Raw genomic sequence first — 19,830 nt, 5'->3', positions numbered from 1 at the left:
CGTGACCCAGCCTGGTGCCCCTCGCACGGGGAGCTCGACCGGGGCAGAGCCCAGCGGGATGGCGCTGAAGCCAGCTGGGTTAGCCCAGGGGCAGATCTCTTGCTGAATCCCAACCCCCGCCCCCAAGCTCTCAGCTGGGAGGGGGCACCGGGTGCCCAGCGCCCCGAGCTGCAGCCGCCCTGTGAGTGCCGAGAGGATTCCTGCCATATGTAAAGCTATTTAAGGCAGGGGAGTGACATAATCAACGCTCGTTCTTCACTGAATCCCTGCCCAGGGTGACTGCTGGAAGCACCTAAGAAACAAAGGCGGGGGCTGGGGGGTGGGAGAAGTGCTGAGCCCAGGCCAGAAGGGTATCTAGCCTGTGAATGAAATAGCTGAAGCTTTACGCTGCAGGCCAGGGCTGCCGGCCTACAGGAATGTCTGCAATCTGCCCAAAACATTTAGGATGAGAAATTACTGCTTGTAGCCAGTTTCTTTAGTATCTTAAGCTTATCTTGCGTGTTTAGAACATAAGAAAGGCCGTACCGGGTCAGACCAAAGGTCCATCTAGCCCAGTATCTGTCTACCAACAGTGGCCAATGCCAGGTGCCCCAGAGGGAGTGAACCTAACAGGTAATGATCAAGTGATCTCTCTCCTGCCGTCCATCTCCACCCTCTGAGAAACAGAGGCTAGGGACACAATTCCCTACCCATCCTGGCTAATAGCCCTTTATGGACTTAACCTCCATGAATTTATCCAGTTCTCTTTTAAACCCTGTTCTAGTCCTAGCCTTCACAACCTCCTCAGGTAAGGAGTTCCACAAGTTGACTGTGCGCTGTGTGAAGAACTTCCTTTTATTTGTTTTAAACCTGCTGCCTATTAATCTCATTTGGTGACCCCTAGTTCTTGTATTATGGGAATAAGTAAATAACTTTTCCTTATCCACTTTCTCCACATCACTTGTGATTTTATAAACCTCTATCATATCCCCCCTTAGTCTCCTCTTTTCCAAGCTGAAGAGTCCTAGCCTCTTTAATCTTTCCTCGTATGGGACCCTCTCCAAACCCCTAATCATTTTAGTTGCCCTTTTCTGAACCTTTTCTAGTGCTAGAATATCTTTTTTGAGGTGAGGAGACCACATCTGTACACAGTATTCGAGATGTGGGTTTCTCCTCTAGAGGCGGGTGTGCACTTGAGTGCTGAGCAATCCCTTAGCTGAGTTTTCCGATACAGAGCTGATCTCAGCATGTGTGTGTTTCTGCAGCTGGGTGTGTCCCTACCTGCGTGTGTGCTGGACTGGGCTTGAGAGATTGTCAGAGCAGCACAGTGTAAAGGGAAGCCAGGCTGGTGGGTCAGGTGGGCTCAGTGGTACCCCAGTTCTGAGTGGCACCCCGGAGGGAACCTGTCACAGGGGCCACATGGTGTCCAGTGTCCCGACCTACAGCCACCCTGTGAGTGCCCAGCTCAGGCGCTCTCTGCCGGGTGAGGCCAGGGCCACAGGCCCCACTTCCAGGCTGCACCCTGCAGAGCCGGGCTCCGGGGAGGATCTAGGGGTTACAAGCCACACCTGAGCTCCCAAGGCAATGCGAGGACATGCAGGGCTCATGGGATCCTGGGCGGGACAAGCGGGAGTGGGGGCCAGGGAAGAGATTTTCCCCCTGTGTCCAGGGATGCTGGATCTGCACTGGGCTCTGGGGCCCGCGTGTTAAAAGGGATGTGGAAAAAGAGCCACAAACACAATGGGTGGGCTGAAGAAATGGCCACCAGGGTGGGATGGGCAGAGTTCAGTCCATTCAGCTGATCACCCCGGGAGGAAATACAGGACCTGCCGGGCGCGTTAGCCATGTGGAGAAAGGCAGAAGAGGAGCCAGGGGCTGGGAGCTGAAGCCAGACACGTTCCCCTGAGACATAAGGCCCAAATTTCGAACAGGGAGGGTGATTAGCCAGTGGAGCAAACTCCCCAGGGGCCACCAGAGCCAGCCAGGGGATCCAGTGATGGATCCAGTGATGGCGTATACAGGTGACTCCCTCCCTCCCCCGGCTCCTACTCGCTCTCCCCTTCCTATACAGCCAAAGGTCACTACGTCTCCAGGGTCCTGCTCAGCTGCTTTCCCTGCCCTAGATCCTGTCTGGGTCGCTGCTTTCCAGACTCCAGGCCGTAGCTCTGACCTGTGTTCCTTGGGCCCGATCCCTGCCTTGTGCTTGGCTGGATTGAAACCCCACATTGTTTGCCTGCAGCCAGCCAGGTCGCTCTGCAGCAGTGACCCATTGTCATTAGTTACCAATTCCTACATCACCCAAGATGGTCCCTGCAGCAGAACCCCCTGTCCCAGGTGTCGGGGCAGCAGGGCAGAGCAGGTGTGGGCGGGAGCCCTGCAGGAGGGATTCCCAGCTCCCGGCAGGGCCTAGTAGGGTTGCCAACTTTCTAACTGCAGAAAACCAAACACCCTTGCCCATAGGCTCCGCCCCTGCCCCGCCCCTTCTCTGAGGTCCCTCCCCCACTCACTCCACCCCCCTCCCTCTTTCCCGCTCTCTCCCTCACCCTTGCTCACTCGCTCATTTTCACTGAGCTGGGGCAGGGGGCTGGGGGGCAGGGAGCGTGAGCACTTGGGCCTAGGGCTCAGGCTCTGGGGTGGAGCCAGGGATGGGGGTTTGGGGTGCAGGAGGAGGCTCTAGACTGGGGCTGAGGGGTTTGGAGTGTGGGAGGAGACTCAGGACTGGGGCAGGGGGTTGAGGTGCAGGAGGGGGTGTGAGGTGCAGGCTCTGGGAGGGAGTTAGGGTGCAGAAGAGGGTTCTAAGCTGGGGCAGGAGTGTGGGAAGGGATTCAGGGTGCAGACTCCAGGCAGTGCTGACTTCAGGCAGATCCCAGTATGTGGCGACATGTCCCGCCGGCTTGGAGGCAGCCATGGGGGCTCCACATGTCTCCACCCCAAGCACCAGCTCCGCAGCTGTCATTGGCCAGGAACCGCAGCCAATGGGAGCTGCGGAGCCGGAGCTTGGAGTGGGTGCAGCGTGCGGAGCCCCGTGGCTGCCCCCGAGCTGGAAGGACATGCCGGCTGGTTCCTGGGATCCACACAGAGCTGGGTAGGGAGCTTGCCAGCCCCACACCAACTGGACTGTTATGGGCCAAGTCAGCAGTGCTGACCAGAGCTGCCAGGGGCCCTTTTCGACCGGGCACCTGGCAACCCTAGCAGGGAAATCCATACAGACGGGACCCACGTACTGGAGAAGTTGCCCAGGAAACTGAATCCCAGCGACTTATGGTTCCAGTTCTTGGCATGAGCCCCCACGGTGCTCCAGCCTCTGCCCTCGTAGACTCTGCCGTCCTCGCCGATCAGGAAGCTGCAGGCAGAGCGCAGTGTGAGACCCGCACAGGCACGTCGGCCGCACTCTCCCCTCCCCATCGCTCCCGGCAGCTCCTCCAGGGTTGTCGCTGGCCCTGCCCGGGTTTGAACCTGGGACCTTTGGAGCTAGAAACTCAGTCCTCTGCCATGCAGCTGAAGACCCACTGAGGAAAGGGACTGGAATGGCGGGGCTAACCTGTATTGCACTGTTTGGCCATTAGGTGGCGCTGTGTGTAACACCCCTTATGGAAGCAGCCCTGGGCCCCACCTGCACACAGCTGGGGGGCGAGCGAGGGCTGTAGCCGGCCCAGATGTGGGGCAGGAGAACAGCGCTGGGAACCGCTGCCCCGTGGGAAATTCCCAGCTGGGTTTCCATCCCCCGACGTCACAATCCCAAAACCTTTCACGGAGACAAATCCCCGGCCAGGTTTTCATTCCGGGGCGTCAGGCCGGCCCCGGGGAAAGGTGTCGGCGTGGGGCCGTGTCACAGACGAGCGGGGCGCAGGCCATGCAGCATCTGTTGGCCATGCAGCTCATGGCACAATCCAGGGGCTCCCTGTGGCCCTCCATCCCCCCACCAGCTCCATGACTGCCCCCTTCCCATTCCCCACTTGTCAGGGACTCCCTCAGCGCCCCCATCTCCCCCTGCCATGCGCTCTGTGCCCCCCATCCTCCTCCAGGGACGGGAGGGCTGGGGGTGCAAACACATCTCTGCACCCGCCATGTTTTCCACCTGCCCCCAGTGTCTCATGGGGCTGAGAGCAGGACGTGGGGGAGGGTCTGGAGCCACAGCCCAGCCTGGTCCCATGTTCCAGCCCCCCGGGTCCCGGCCTGCGGGAGGGGCAGGAGCACGTGCGGCAGCTGCTGGGGTGGGTGGGGGATGGGACAGGCACCAGCCCTTGGGCAGGGCGTGGGGGGGGGCACACGGGGTGCCAGCTACTGGGGTGGGTGGGGGATGGGCAGGGCGTTGGGGGGGCACACGGGGTGCCAGCTCCTGGGGTGGGTGGGGGATGGGCAGGGCGTGGGGGGGCACACGGGGTGCCAGCTGCCGGGGAACTGCCTGAGAAAGAGGATCAGGAACTACTGGGTTGGCCCTTCCTGGCCTAGATCCGGTTCCCACACTACCAAGTCTCAGCGCCAACCCTGGCTCCCCATCATCCCTCCGACCCCTTCACCCCACCCCCATTTCACCTCTCCTGCCCCCCCCCCCATGGCTGCATGGGGCAGTGGCCCCAAATCTGCCCCTCAGCTCCGGGGAGGCCCCCACCCCACACTGCTGCACTCACTTGTAGCCGATGTCGGGCCAGCGGTTTGAGTCCATGTGGTAGCTCTGGATGCCCTTGACCTCCCGGCTGCAGGAGGCCTGCGAGGTGCAGGGATTCCCTTCCGTGTGGTGGATGACGACAAAGGACACCGGGGTCCTCAGCGGGACCCTGCTTCTTGGGGGCCGGGCCCCCCACTGGGAGCGGGAGACGATGGTGGGGCAGCCTGTGCCATGTGGGGGAGGGGAGAAAGGGCTGGGTTAATGTGGGTGCCCCCCACCTGCCCCAGCCCACGCAGCAGGATCGGGCCCAGGGCTGGTGCTCTGAGTGGGTTGGGGCCGTGGCAATGAGGTGAGGGTGGGGGCCAGCAAAGGCCGTGCACGGCACAGGGGGGACGTGCAGCCCCTGCGTTAAATGTGACGGGGCTGGAGAGAGGCCTGGCCGGGAGCCTGCTCACCGGGACGGCAGCAAAGGGGCGAACAGGGAGCCAGGCCGGGCTGGAGGGAGGCCAAGCAAGGGCTGGGCTGGAGATGGCGGGTGAGGCTGGTGCTCTGAACTCAGCCCAGGCTGGGGAAGCTCCCGCCCAGGGTGTGCGGCTCAGCGCCCGCCTGTCCCCTCTGCCCCCTCCGGTCATTTGCATCCCCACTGCCTGTCTCCTCTGCCCTGCAGCCTTTCCGCTCTCTCTCCATCCGGGAGGCCCCTGATCTTTCTGGTCTCCCACTGCCGAACCCCCTGCCCCTCTGCCAGGTCCCTTCAGAGTCGGGGTGACCAGCATGGAGTCCAATGCCCCAGAAACTGGAAGGTCATTCCACCTGACCCTGGGAAAAGACTCAATGGGCAAAATCAGCCTGTGGAACTCTCTGCCACCAGGGCTGGCTCTAGGTTTTTTGCCGCCCCAAGCAAAAAAATTTTTGGCTACCCCCCACCTTCCCCAGCCCAGCTCTGGGCTTTCTCTTCCCCCACCCCCACCCGCACCCCCTGCCACCCCAGCCCTGGGCTCCCCCCCCAAACGTGACCTCCTCGTTTACCACAGCAATCCCCGTTTACACTTGCAGTGGGGATCAAACCGTTTCTCCTATTTTTATTTCACGTTAGTATAAATCTCACACACACCCCTGTCTCCTGCAACCCCATCTTTAGTGCTCCAAATGCACATGGAAGGCATAGGGACTAACCCTCAAACCTTGTACCTGGAAAGGGCTGGGGATCTAGTAAAGAGGGTTCAGGCAGCGGAGCGGGTGTGGGGGGGCTTGGGGGCTCTACCCTGGCAGAGAAGCGGGGTGTGATGTACTCGCGGAGGAGGGTGGAGGAGGAGAGGGGTTATCAGGAGGGTTGTGGGAGAAGAGGTGCAGGGGAAGGAGGAGGTGCGGGAGGTCAGGACTGGGGGAGGGCACAAGGGGAGAGGTGCGGATGAAGGGAGAGTACAAGGGGAAGGGGTGCGGCGAAGGAGCGATGGGGGGAGGTAAAAGTGGAGGGGCTGCGAGCAGGAAGGGGGGTGCCAGGGCTGAGAGGGGCAGGTGCTGACAGCTGCTTTCCCAGCCCCGTGCAGGCAGAGCCAAGAGGACAGACACTGACCCCCCAGGTGCCTGAGCCGTGGGAGTCCCCTGGCAGGGCAGTATCCCCCGCTGCCCCGCTCGGAGCCGGGCTCTGCCTCTCCCCGCCCAGGGCAGGCAGCGCGGCAGTTCCCTGGCAGTTCCCTGGCAGCTCGGGCTACCCAGCCACTCGCCCTGTCAGCTCCCGGCTTTTTGCACCCCAAGCAAAAAAAAAAAAAAGTGGGGAGGGGGCGGGACTGCCGCCCCTTGGAAAGAGCCGCCCCAAGCACATGCTTGGAGCACTGGTGCCTAGAGCCGGCCCTGGCTGCCACTGGCTGTCACTGGGCCATGAGCAGGATCCAGCAATGGAGCAGAGGTTTCTATGGCGAATGAGAACAGCCAGTGTCAAAGTGGGTGGGACTGGACGGGCTCCCGCCCCTGGGCTTGGGGCCAGTAACTGATGGGAACAGAAAGGAAATTCCCCTGTGTCTGGGTTATTCCACCATGGGCCACTAGGGGGTGCCTGGCAGCTCCCTCTGGAGCATCTGGCACTGGCGACTGCCAGAGCCGGGACACCGGGGTAGATGGGCCCTGCTCTGATCCAGGGGGCGGTTTCTAGGCTGCAGGGACATTCTCAGCATGAACCCTGCTAACGGGGCCTTGGTGGGATCTGGGGATCAGCTAGTGTTGTCACTGCTCCCCTCACCCCTCCCTGCCCCTGCTCTCCCCCTCCCCAGCCCCCTTTCCCCTGCCCTCCCCACACAGCTCAGCTCGCTGCCCCTCTGCATGCTGGGAGCTGGCACTTTCTGGCTCTTGGTTGCCCCAGGGCAGTTCGGATGGAGCTGGGCTGGCAGGGGGCACGGCCTGGGTGGGAGGTCTGAGACACTCTGGGCTCGGCTCCCCACGGGCAGGGCCAGGGGCCGATGAACACTAGGAACGGGCAGGGGACGACCCAGCCCTGCCTCCTGGAGGGATGGGCTGGACTGAAGCTGAGGGGAGTCTCCAGCTCTGCAGGGGCAGGTCCAGCCCCGGGCACCAGGTCAGGGGGCGGGTTAGTTGGGCGCCGTCATCAGTAATTTCCCACTCTTACGTTTCTGCCCCCTGGGTTCTCAGCTGCATCAGGGATTCCAGCCCTGCCCCCCACCCCCGGCCCGGGGGAGCCGAACTCACCGAGTGCCGCGGCGCAGAGCGCTGAGAGCAACACGACCCGTGTCAGCAACAGCATCTTCCTCTCGCTCGGCCCTGTGGGGACACGCATCCGTCACAGCTGCCTGCCACCCCCAGGAAGGGGCCCTGCTGAGCTGGAGCCAAACACCCCCAGAGCCCCTGGGTAGCAGATCACCCTGCGCTCAGGCTGCCCTGGGCTCCAAGCCCAGCCTGTCGCCTGAGGGCAGCATCTCAGCCCTGCTCAGACCCCCCTCCCCCATGAGCTCCCTGGGTCCCCATGGCAGCCTCTTGAGCAGTAGCCTCGGCGCTGGCCCCAGCTGTACTAACAGCACCGGCCCAGCTGGGGCTGCGGGGAGAAGAGCCCTGCTGGGGGCAGAGCTGGTCCATGGAGACTGGCGCCCTGTGGGGTGCAGAGGGGGGCTGGCATGTGCCCACCTGGATTCCTGCAGAGCCGGGAGCAGAGTGAGCTCCGAGCACCAGCACCTGCTGCTCTCTATAAGCGCCTGCCAGAGTGACGGGGTGAGGCCAGGCAGTTGGTCAATAAACTATTGTGCTGATGCTGTTTGGGAGCCCAACCTCTGAGGAGGAAGGAGTGGGGGGATTTCACCGGGGCTGCGGTTGCTGAAGACCAAGCTGGGCTCGTGCAGCCGGGCTCAGGGGTCTGTAGCAGCACCAGGCCGACAGACTGCGTCCGAGTGGGAGGGAGCGATTCTGGCCTGGCAGCGTGATCCCGGGGCAGAACCTTCATCCCATCCTGGGCAAGGCTGGGCACAGAGCACGACCCGGCCTGGAGATCTCGGGAACGCTGCACTGGGGGGGTGTCCGGCAAAGGGCTTCGGGCATCGCCCGGCCAAAGCCCCAGAGTCGGGACTCTCTGGGATGTGGGTTTCCCTAGTCCTGAGTCGCTAGTGTCAGGGACAGGCCATGTGCCTCCAGCCCCGGCTGGGGAGCCCAGGCCCCTGGCCCATCCTCCAGGAGGACCCCAAGGCTGGCAGCTAAGCACTGCCCCAGAGTGCTCTGCGTCACGCCCCCCTCCCGGGGCACTTCCCGCCGGCCTCCCCAAGCCAGAAGGAAAAGCAAAGACCTGAACAAACCTGAGGAGACGTCTCTGACCCTGCAAATGCCCAGAGTCCTTCCCCTCAGCCGCTCAGGTAGCGCATCAGCTGGGCTGGTCCCCTGGCTCCTGCAGAGCTGCGGATCCCAGCCCTGCTCACTCCCGCTGGCACCTTTCAAGGGAGCTGCTCTCTGCTCCCTGCCAAGCTCCTCCTCCGGCCGGGCAGGCCCTGTGGGTGGGGCAGGGCAGAGCTGCCAGGAAGGGTGGCCCATCGCCTACATTGTATTTCTCAAACAAGGGGTGTTTCCTTAGCACCCCCGCCCCATCCCACTTCCCAAGATTATCATCAACCTCATTGATAAGCAGAACTCACCTACCTTCGCCAGGCGTCTTTCTTGCTGCTTTTCGCAGCACTCAGCAGCTCCCGGTCTTGTTGGACGGAGATGGAAAGATGGCCTGGGTCACAGTGTAGACTGTTCCCTCATCTATTGATTGTGTATTAAATAGATTGATTACTTATCTTCCCAACCACTGTGCAGAGGTTTGGTGGGTTCCTGGCTGAAGAGCAGGCCAAGTGTGGTTAGAATGACTAAGACCCGACGTGCATGGTTGCGACCCAAGTTCCCTCTAAGCCGCATGTCCATCATCTGTCTTTCCTCACCCTACTAATGTCAGGGTGCCCTTCTCCCATAGTTCACTAGGCCTTCTACCTCAAACTTATTAGCATGTATGTTAATTAGTTAACATTGGTTTCCTATGGTTGGACAGCTGCTGATGTTCCTGTCTTAAAACATCTCCAGCTGGTGGTTACCTGTCAGCTGTTCAGGCATTCCAGCGGTTTGTCCTGTGAGATCTTGGCCTGGGGTTACTCCTGTCTAGCTTCTTGGCCCGCGTGCCTGGTTTGGCTGCACTAGTGTCTCTCAGGCCAGAGGCTTGTATGCTCATTGCTTTATACCTGCGCCGTACCTAGCAAATACCTGTAGGCCACAAGCCGTACCTCACGTGGTCAGTTTCAGTCATGGCTAAAGGTCCTGTGTTGTTTAATATCTTTGTTAATGATCTGGAAGTTGGGACAGTCGGAAAATTATTGAGGGTAGCCAGGAGCAGAGAGGGCTGTGAGGAATTTCAGAGACCTGAGCCAGCCTGGGGGGTGAGTGACGCAATGCCGATGGAAGTCACTGTCGACGGGCAGCGTAACGCACGCTGAATGCAAACGCCTCCAACTCTTCCCGGATGCTAACCCAGCTGGATATGCTCAGGAATGGCCCCCATTTCACATGGGATAGCACTGAACAAAGGGGATCCAGAGACGGGGAACAAGACTGAACAGAGCCTGGAAAACCTCTTGGGTGTAGCTGGGACCGATTGGGATCGTTACTCTGGAATGGGATGAACGAGAGGGATCATGGCAGCAATCTTTCCAGACCAGTTGTTACTTGATAGGGGAGGTAGGATGCTTCTCTCCTGCGCCTGGAAGGGGATGTTCCAGGGAATTAAAAGGTGGGGGAGTCAAATCTGGTCAAAGGAAAACCTGCTTCCTGTGATGTGTGATTAGCCAGTGGAACTCACTGCCACAGGAATTCACTGGGGCTCAGAACTTAGTAAGATTCTCAAAGGAACGGGACGTTTGTATGGAGAACAAAGATACGCAGAGCGGTGGGTGGTCAGTACCAACAATCTGGTAGAGAGAGTGAACCCACGCCAGGGCTCGAGCCAGTCTCTAACTCAGGATGAGCCCAGACGTGGGAGGCAGATCATCCCACGGCTGCTACTGCAGGGTTCTGTCGCCTTCCGTTGAAGCAGCTGGTGCTGGGCACCGTCAGAGGCGGGATGCCAGGCTAGGTGGGCCGTCACTCTGACCCTGTCAGGCAGCGCGTGGGGTCCGTCTCGGAGCATCCTAGCCCCATTGCACTGGGCAGATCCCTTTGGAGATGGTGCGCATCTCTCCGCCCCTGCCCCTTGCCTTAGAAGGGTGAGACTGTTCCCCCTGTCCCCCCACGGGCCTCCCTGCTGATATCCCCAAACCAGCTGCCCTCTGATGCTCCCCCGTGACGGCTTCTCCGTCTTGTTCCAGTTCATCGTGGATAGCCTGGCCACGCTGGCTGCGGGCTGGCGGGTCGAGCTGGATGCCTTCGAGGACCGGACCCCGCGGGGTGTCGTGAGCTTTGCCAACGTAGTGGCCACGCTGGACCCCGCTGCCGGGCGGCGCTTGGTCCTGGCCTGCCACTATGACTCCAAGTACTTCCCCCGCGACCGGCAGGGCCGCACCTTCCTGGGGGCCACCGACTCGGCCGTGCCCTGCGCCATCCTGCTGGAACTGGCCACGGCCTTGGACGCCGAGCTGCTGAAGGCCAAGGAGCTGGTGAGCGCTTCCCAGGTTGGGGGTTCTGCTCTTGCCTGGGGGAAAGGAATGGAGTCTGGTGGGTAAAACCAGCGGCGGCTGGGAGCCAGGACTCCTGGGTTCTGTCTCTGGCCCTGGGAGTGGGGTCTAGTGGTTACAGCAGGGGGGCTGGGAGCCAGGACTCCTCGGTTCTATCTCTGGCTCTGGGAGGGGAGTGAGGTCTAACGGTTGGAGCAGCGGGGCTGGGAGCCAGAACTCCTGGGTTCTATCTCTGGCTCTGGGAGGGGAGTGGGGTCTAGTGGTTAGAGCAGGGGGGCTGGGAGCTAGGACTCTTGGGTTCTATCCCCAGTTCTGCTGCTGTCCTGGCGCAGTCCCCTCACCTGTCCGGCAGTGCCAGGGTTGAGCGAGCCCCGTGTCTCTCCCCAGGGCTCCGAGGTGACGCTGCAGCTGCTGTTTCTGGACGGCGAGGAGGCCTTCGGGGAGTGGAGCGAGAGCGATTCCCTGTACGGGGCACGCCACCTGGCTGAGCACATGGCCAAGGCTCAGCACCGGCCGGACACCAGCCAGCTCCAGGCTATGGTGAGAGCTGCCCGCCTGCCCCTCTGGGGAACTCTGCACAGGGGAGATTTCAGGCTGGAGGGGTTTGGGTGGTGCCTGTCCAGGGGGGCTCACTCTGTGCACTGGATCTTGGACCAGTCCCTACCTCAGATCCTCCTGGGGTGGCTGGGCCCCTGCAGATTTAATCCCTCCTTGCCTCCTTGCAGAGCCTGTTTGTCCTGCTGGACCTGCTGGGGGCCCGAAACCCGACCATCCAGAACCACTTCCCCCTCACCGCCTCCTGGTTCGACCGGCTCGTCGGCATCGGTACCGAACCTTCCTTCCTTCCAAGGGTGGGGGGGGGGGGGCTTGCCGCCCCAGGCACCCCTAGCAGGCCAGACACCCCCCACCCCCAGTCCTGATGGGCCTGCATCTGTCTGACAATGAATTAAGGTGCCTGGGTTCTAGCCCCAACTCTGGGAGGGGAGTGGGGTCTGGTGGTTAGAGCAGGGGGCTGGGAGCCAGGACTCCTGGGTTCTATCTCAGCTCTGGGGGAGTGATGTCTAGTGGTTAGAGCAGGGGGGCTAGGAGCCAGGACTCCTGGGTTCTATCCCCAGCTATGGCAGGGGAGTGGGGTCTAGTGGTTAGAGCAGGGGGCTGGGAGCCAGGACTCCTGGGTTCTAGCCCAGCTCTGGGGGAGTGATGTCTAGTGGTTAGAGCAGGGGGGCTAGGAGCCAGGACTCCTGGGTTCTATGCCCAGCTGTGGCAGGGGAATGATGTCTAGTGGTTAGAGCGGGGGCCCGGGAGCCAGGACTCCTGGGTTCTATCCCCGGCTGTGACAGGAGAGTGGAGTCTAGTGGTTAGAGCAGGGGGAGCTGGGAGCCAGGACTCCTGGGTTCTAGCCCCAGCTGTGGGAAAGAGCTGGGAGTTGGGGATTCAGTCCCCGGGGCTGTTGACCTGGCGTCTTTCACCAACACTTTATTTCCCTGAAACACGACATGTCAGGTTTGAAATTCCCCCTCCCTCTCCGGCGTTTTCCCCTGCCTGCTCCCGGAGACAGCAGTGTACTCATGTCCTCCGGGAGCTCTGGTGCGAGTGGCCAGGCGGGGCCCCCTGTGGGGCTCGTTCTGCCGTGACCTCCGCCTCGCAGGTCCCAGGAACCAGCCCATTCCTCACCCTCTGCTCTGTGTCGCCCAGAGAAGCGTCTGCACCAGCTGGGCCTGCTGCAATCCCACCCCCGGGCGCAGACGTACTTCCAGCGGGAGCCTGCGTATGGGCAAGTTGAAGACGACCACGTCCCCTTCCTCCGCAAAGGTACCTGCCCTGGCCCTGGCTACCGGGCGTCCAGGCGCAGAACAGTGTGGGATGGACAGCTGGGGGGGCCTCTTTGGAGGAGCTATGGCAGAATGTGTGCAGACAAAACATGGTGAGACTCCCCCCAGAAGGGAGGAGGGATAGCTCAGTGGTTTGAGCATTGGCCTGCTACCCCCAGGGTTGTGAGTTCAATCCTTGAGGGGGCCACTTAGGGAACTGGGGCAAAATCAGTACTTGGTCCTGCTAGTGAAGGCAGGGAGCTGGACTCAATGACCCTTCAAGGTCCCTTCCAGTTCTACAAGATAGGTATATCTCCATATATTATTATATTATTTATATATAAGCCTGGCCTCGTGAGTGGAGCAAGGGACTGAGACCTGGGTTCAGGTCCTGGCTTCGCCCCTGCCCTGCTGGGTGACTTTGCTGCTGTCTTCCTCAGTTTCCCCATTTAAGTGGGGGGAATCATTTTGACCCTCTTTGTAAAGTGCTTTGAGATCCCTTGAGGACAAGGGCTATGCAAGAGCTAAGTGTTGTTATTGACGGGGGGTAAAATGCTTTATAGATGTTTGCCTGCCTGGCAAGCTTCACCCCAGAGGTGGCTGCATTTTGAACGTAGGCTCTGGGATCCTTGGGGGTGGAAGACTTTATAAACACATCATTGCTGTCTCGCCACTTGGCCCTGACCTGTTTGATGTCTCTGGCCAACCTGGTTCCTGGCCAGCTGCTCGTTGCTAAGTGAGGGGAGCACAGGGCTCCTAGATGTAAGGTCAGGTCATGCCTGGATGCCTGAGGGCCTGGCTCCATCTACTGAGGCAGTGTGTGGATTTAGATTGTGTCACACGTTGCCCTCTAGTGGCTGGGCCACATGGGGATAATAGACTACTACTGCTGACACTAGTGGAATTACTCCTGTAGCTCCAGCAGTAGAGGCCGGTGCTTGCAGCGCTGCAGGTCCCGGCTTGGATCCCCACTGACCGTCTGTGTATCTGTCTGGCCGCAGGAGTGCCGGTGCTGCACCTCATCGCCACCCCCTTCCCGTGGGTCTGGCACACGATGGAGGACACGGAGCAGAACCTGCACCCCCCGACCGTGGAGAACCTCTGCAAGATCTTGGCTGCCTTCCTGGCTGAGTACTTGTGGCTGTGAATGCCCAGAGCCTCCCCTGGCGAGGGGACCAACCTCTCCTTGGGCAGGGTCCTTCGCCCCTCCTGGGCCGAGCTCCATGGGGCCAGCGGCCAAAACACCCCAGGGACCAGGCAAGACGGCTTGGGGGGCCCAGGCTGTTACAGCCCCGCAGGGGCCGGGGGAGCTGTTACGATGCTGGTGTCGCAGAGAGGACGAGAAGGGAGATTGTGCTGGGGGCTGCGGCTGGCCCAGGAGTGAAACCTCTTGCTTGAGCCCCTTGAGGTTGGGCCCACGGCTCAGAAGCAGGAATAACGGGGGTGAACCCGGACTGTGCTGGGGGCAGGACACCGGGGGCCTCCAGCTGCCGGCCCACCAGGGTTTGCTCCTGTTTCCGGGGCCCGTTCAGCTCTGGGGGCGCCGGGCTCCCAGCCTCGCTCGGGGGCTGCTCCACAGCGACTCTCGTAACAAAGAGCTGCCCCGTTCAGGGCCGCTGCCCCCTCCCCATAGCGCCCCCTCACGCTGGGCAGCCCTGGGCACTGTGGGGCTCGGACGCTGCTGCTGGCATGGCTGTTCCCTCTGCTCCGGCCCCCTCCCGCAGCCCCAGATCCCCTCCCCTTCCTTCAGCTCAGGGTTGCCGGGCCTGTCTGTGGAACCCGCGAAGAACCAGCGCCCCCTTCGTTTCCGTCCATCTCCTCCCTCTGGACTGAGAGGCAGCACAGTCTAGTGGGCAGAGCACTTGACTTCTGCCTTTGGATCTGTTCCACGCTCTGCCACTGACTAGCCCTGTGAGCCTGCGTAAAACCCTTTCCGCTCCCAGTGCCTGAGTTTCCCCTCCCACCCTGTGTCTAGTTAGACTGTGAGCTCTTCAGGGCAGGGACTGTCTGTCTGTCTGATGTTCTGTGTGTAAAGTACCTAGCACAAAGCGGTGTCTTAGTGCTAATCTGACAGACCATAATCTCGTCCTCTGAGCTCGCCCAGCCCAGCCCAGCAGCGGGGGGTGGTTATGGTTTAACAGGAGATGAAATGATTCACGGCGCTTCACCTTTTCATGTGCTAGAAGCTGGTTTATTCTCACTGCTCAGTAGCCCCCAAGCAAAGCAAGCGCTAAGCCGCAGGGGCGCTGGGTTAAAGGCAAATTGCACTTTAATTAAAAACCCCTTTGTGGGACTCTGCGAACCACCCGACGGGTCCCTCCCAGGCACCAGCCGTGTGAAGATCCAAACACTTCGCCCCCCCCCCTCGGTGAGAGAGGCTGGCGGGAGCGGATTGTCGGGGCGAAAGGTGCTAGGGCTGAAAGCTTTGAGAGCCAGACCCTGCGGGGCCAGGCAGAGCTGAGGGTCAGGGCTCGGGGACACTTGGGTTCCCTTTGTGGGGTGGGTTAAATAGCGACCAATTTCTGGGGGATTCCAGATGGAAGTTTCGCTGCAGATTTCAGTGGGGCTGGGGGCAGAGGAGGATTTGACTCTGGAACTGAGAATTGCTCAGAGGTTTAACACGGGAATGGAGGCGACATTCCCTGAGCTGCCCAGGGATTGGCAGGGCCCTCGCTGCGGAGCTCGGCTGAGGATTGGCCCCACCCCCCGGATGCTGTAAGACCCTGGGCCTGGCTGTGTGTGGAACTGGGCTGAGCCGACGTGCCAGTGCCGGGCGGGAGCCAGGGGCTAGGCCTGGCGTCTGCCGAAGGAAGCAGCCTGGGGGATGCAGGTGGCTCCCAGGCGCCATTAGAAATCTGAGCCCCCTGGGCAAGAGGGCAGCCGAGCCCAGGGGGAGACGGGATCGTAACCCCAACTTTCAGATCCCTGCTCTCTGGGCCCCAGGAGGCAGCAGGTGGGCAAGAAGTGCAAGGCTGCCCCCTGCTGGGGGGCGGAGGTGCTGCTCGGGCAGGCAGAAGCCGCGGGTGGGGTCAGCGATGGGCAGAGGGGCTCCCCGAGGCTGCAGGGACTCAGGCTTTGAACCTGGGCCACCGGCTGATGACCCCGTAGAGGGCGTTCCCGGGGCAGCTGGTCGGGTTCACGTTGCGATGCCCCTTCAGGGTGTAGGTGCGGCTCAGGAAGCCCCTGTTGACGGCGCATTGGATCAGGCTCCTGGCAGCGTTCAGGGCGGCAGCGTTGGGGATTCTGTCTGCAGGACAGAGCAGCCCCCTGTTAATCTCACCCTGGCCCCTGTCTGCTGCTCAGGGGACGTGACTGGGGCCTGAATAAATAACCCCCCCCCCCGTGCCCAGGCTCTTGATTGGCCACGTCAATGTCACTCCCCCCTCGCCCCATTGCGTTGGGTAATGCAGCCTCCCGCCTGCTGCATTTCCTGGCCCCGTGACCCAGCCTGGTGCCCCTCACACAGGGAGCTCGACCGTGGCAGAGCCCAGCGGGATGGCGCTGAAGCCAGCTGGGTTAGCCCAGGGGCAGATCTCTTGCTGAATCCCAACCCCCGCCCCCAAGCTCTCAGCTGGGAGGGGGTACCGGGTGCCCAGAGCCCCCAGCTGCAGCCGCCCTGTGAGTGCCCAGAGGATTCCTGCCATATGTAAAGCTATTTAAGGCAGGGGAGTGACATAATCAACGCTCGTTCTTCACTGAATCCCTGCCCAGGGGTGACTGCTGGAAGCACCTAAGAAACAAAGGCGGGGGCTGGGGGGCGGGAGAAGTGCTGAGCCCAGGCCGGAAGGGTATCTAGCCTGTGAATGAAATAGCTGAAGCGTTACGCTGCAGGCCAGGGCTGCCGGCCTACAAGAATCTCTGCAATCTGCCTAAAACATTTAGGGTGAGAAATTATTGCTTGTAGCCAGTTTCTTTAGTATCTTAAGCTTATCTTGCGTGTTTAGAACATAAGAACGGCCGTACCGGGTCAGACCAAAGGTCCATCTAGCCCAGTATCTGTCTACCAACAGTGGCCAATGCCAGGTGCCCCAGAGGGAGTGAACCTAACAGGTAATGATCAAGTGATCTCTGTCCTGCCATCCATCTCCATCCTCTGACAAACAGAGGCTAGGGACACCGTTCCTTACCCAGCCTGGCTAATAGCCATTTATGGACTTAGCCACCATGAATTTATCCAGTTCCCTTTTAAACATTGTTCTAGTCCTAGCCTTCACAGCCTCCTCAGGTAAGGAGTTCCAAAAGTTGACTGTGCGCTGCGTGAAGAAGAACTTCCTTTTATTTGTTTTAAACCTGCTGCCTAATAATTTCATTTGGTGACCCCTAGTTCTTGTATTATGGGAATAAGTAAATAACTTTTCCTTATCCACTTTCTCCACATCACTCATGATTTTATATACCTCTATCATATCCCCCCTTAGTCTCCTCTTTTCCAAGCTGAAGAGTCCTAGCCTCTTTAATCTTTCCTCATATGGGACCCTCTCCAAACCCCTAATCATTTTAGTTGCCCTTTTCTGAACCTTTTCTAGTGCTAGAATATCTTTTTTGAGGTGAGGAGACCACATCTGTACACAGTATTCGAGATGTGGGTTTCTCCTCTAGAGGTGGGTGTGCACTTGAGTGCTGAGCAATCCCTTAGCTGAGTTTTCCGATACAGAGCTGATCTCAGCATGTGTGTGTTTCTGCAGCTGGGTGTGTCCCTACCTGCATATGTGCTGGACTGGGCTTGAGAGATTGTCACAGCAGCACAGTGTAAAGGGAAGCCAGGCTGGTGGATCAGGCGGGCTCAGTGGTACCCCAGTTCCGAGTGGCACCCCGGAGGGAACCTGTCACAGGGGGCACAGGGTGTCCAGTGTCCCGACCTACAGCCACCCTGTGAGTGCCCAGCTCAGGCGCTCTCTGCCGGGTGAGGCCAAGGCCGCAGGCCCCACTTCTAGGCTGCACCCTGCAGAGCCGGTCTCTGGGCAGGATCTAGGGGTTACAAGCCGCACCTGAGCTCCCAAGGCAACACGAGGACACGCAGGGCTCATGGGATCCTGGGCGGGACAAGCGGGAGTGGGGGCCAGGGAAGAGATTTTCCCCCTGTGTCCAGGGATGCTGGATCCTGCACTGGGCTCTGGGGCCCGCGTGTTAAAAGGGATGTAGAAAAAGAGCCACAAACACAATGGGTGGGCTGGAGAAATGGCCGCCAGGGTGGGACGGGCAGAGTTCAGTCCATTCAGCTGATCACCCGGGAAGGAAATACAGGACCTGCCGGGCGCGTTAGCCATGTGGAGAAGGGCAGAAGAGGAGCCAGGGGCTGGGAGCTGAAGCCAGACACGTTCCCCTGGGAAATAAGGCCCAAATTTCGAACAGGGAGGGTGATTAGCCAGTGGAGCAAACACCCCTGGGCCACCAGAGCCAGCCAGGGGATCCAGTGATGGCGTATACAGGTGACCAACCCCCCCCACCCCCGCTCTGCTCCTACTCGCTCTCCCTCTCCCTATACAGCCAAAGGTCACTACGTCTTCCTGCTCAGCTGCTTTCCCTGCCCTAGATCCTGTCTGGGTCGCTGCTTTCCAGGCTCCAGCCCATAGCTCTGGCCTGTGTTCCTTGGGCCTGATCCCTGCCTTGTGCTTGGCTGGATTAAAACCCCACGTTGTTTGCCTGCAGCCAGCCAGGTCTCTCTGCAGCAGTGACCTGTCATCATTAGTTACCAATTCCTACATCACCGGAGATGGTCCCTGCAGCAGAACCCCCTGTCCCAGGTGTCGGGGCAGCAGGGCAGAGCAGGTGTGGGCGGGAGCCCTGCAGGAGGGATTCCCAGCTCCTGGCAGGGCCTAGTAGGGTTGCCAACTTTCTAACTGCAGAAAACTAAACCCGCCCCTTCTCTGAGGTCCCTCCCCCACTCACTCCACCCCCCCCCACCTCTTTCCCGCTCTCTCCTTCACCCTTGCTCACTCGCTCATTTTCACTGGGCTGGGGCAGGGGGCTGGGGGGCGGGGAGCATGAGCACTTGGGCTTAGGGCTCAGGCTCTGGGGTGGAGCCAGGGATGGGGGTTTGGGGTGCAGGAGGAGGCTCTAGACTGGGGCTGAGGGGTTTGGAGTGTGGGAGGAGACTCAGGACTGGGGCAGGGGGTTGAGGTGCGGGGGTGTGTGTGAGGTGCAGGCTCTGGGAGCGAGTTAGGGTGCAGAAGAGGGTTCTAAGCTGGGGCAGGAGTGTGGGAAGGGATTCAGGGTGCAGACTCCAGGCAGTGCTGACTTCAGGCAGATCCCAGTATGTGGCGACATGTCCCGCCGGCTTGGAGGCAGCCATGGGGGCTCCACATGTCTCCACCCCAAGCACCAGCTCCGCAGCTGTCATTGGCCAGGAACCGCAGCCAATGGGAGCTGCGGAGCCGGAGCTTGGAGTGGGTGCAGCGTGCGGAGCCCCGTGGCTGCCCCCGAGCTGGAAGGACATGCCGGCTGGTTCCTGGGATCCACACAGAGCTGGGTAGGGAGCTTGCCAGCCCCACACCAACTGGACTGTTATGGGCCAAGTCAGCAGTGCTGACCAGAGGCCCTTTTCGACCGGGCACCTGGCAACCCTAGCAGGGAAATCCATACAGACGGGACCCACGTACTGGAGAAGTTGCCCAGGAAACTGAATCCCAGCGACTTATGGTTCCAGTTCTTGGCATGAGCCCCCACGGTGCTCCAGCCTCTGCCCTCGTAGACTCTGCCGTCCTCGCCGATCAGGAAGCTGCAGGCAGAGCGCAGTGTGAGACCCGCACAGGCACGTCGGCCGCACTCTCCCCTCCCCATCGCTCCCGGCAGCTCCTCCAGGGTTGTCGCTGGCCCTGCCCGGGTTTGAACCTGGGACCTTTGGAGCTAGAAACTCAATCCTCTGCCATGCAGCTGAAGACCCACTGAGGAAAGGGACTGGAATGGGGGGGCTAACCTGTATTGCACTGTTTGGCCCTTAGGTGGCGCTGTGTGCAACACCCCTTATGGAAGCAGCCCTGGGCCCCACCTGCACACAGCTGGGGGGCGAGCGAGGGCTGTAGCCGACCCAGATGTGGGGCAGGAGAACAGCGCTGGGACCCGCTGCCCCGCGGGTAATTCCCAGCTGGGTTTCCATCCCCCGACGTCACCGTCTCAAAACATTTCACGGAGACAAATCCCCGGCCAGGTTTTCATTCCGGGGCGTCAGGCCGGCCCCGGGGAAAGGTGTCGGCGTGGGGCAGTGTCACAGACGAGCAGGGCGCAGGCCATGCAGCATCTGTTGGCCATGCAGCTCATGGCACAATCCAGGGGCTCCCTGTGACCCTCCATCCCCCCGCCA

The 19,830-nt window shown here is 60.7% G+C and overlaps 2 protein-coding genes across 2 annotated transcripts in view; one reads left to right on the top strand and one right to left on the bottom strand.

Annotated features, from left to right (window-relative positions):
- Nucleotides 1–19,830, bottom strand: part of LOC123350505 — a 40,246-nt gene that overhangs the window by 535 nt on the left and 19,881 nt on the right. The window contains exons 4-10 of the mRNA XM_044989117.1: nt 19,130–19,248; nt 15,605–15,777; nt 11,061–11,181; nt 10,365–10,736; nt 7,289–7,360; nt 4,611–4,812; nt 3,204–3,322 (exon numbers count right to left, since the gene is read on the bottom strand). Of these exons, the coding sequence (XP_044845052.1) occupies nt 3,204–3,322; nt 4,611–4,812; nt 7,289–7,360; nt 10,365–10,736; nt 11,061–11,181; nt 15,605–15,777; nt 19,130–19,248 (1,178 nt within the window). The remainder of the gene's footprint in view (nt 1–3,203; nt 3,323–4,610; nt 4,813–7,288; nt 7,361–10,364; nt 10,737–11,060; nt 11,182–15,604; nt 15,778–19,129; nt 19,249–19,830) is intronic.
- On the top strand, nt 9,764–16,592 carry LOC123350353 (glutaminyl-peptide cyclotransferase-like protein). Its single transcript, XM_044988891.1, has 5 exons — nt 9,764–10,701; nt 11,107–11,259; nt 11,445–11,544; nt 12,415–12,531; nt 13,532–16,592. Exons 1-5 carry the CDS (start codon nt 10,378–10,380, stop codon nt 13,675–13,677), a joined length of 840 nt encoding a protein of 279 aa, XP_044844826.1. The 5' UTR covers nt 9,764–10,377; the 3' UTR covers nt 13,678–16,592.

Source organism: Mauremys mutica, chromosome 15 (assembly GCF_020497125.1).
Source record: "Mauremys mutica isolate MM-2020 ecotype Southern chromosome 15, ASM2049712v1, whole genome shotgun sequence".
Taxonomy (NCBI): domain Eukaryota; kingdom Metazoa; phylum Chordata; order Testudines; family Geoemydidae; genus Mauremys; species Mauremys mutica.
This window is presented reverse-complemented; position numbering and strand designations above follow the sequence as displayed.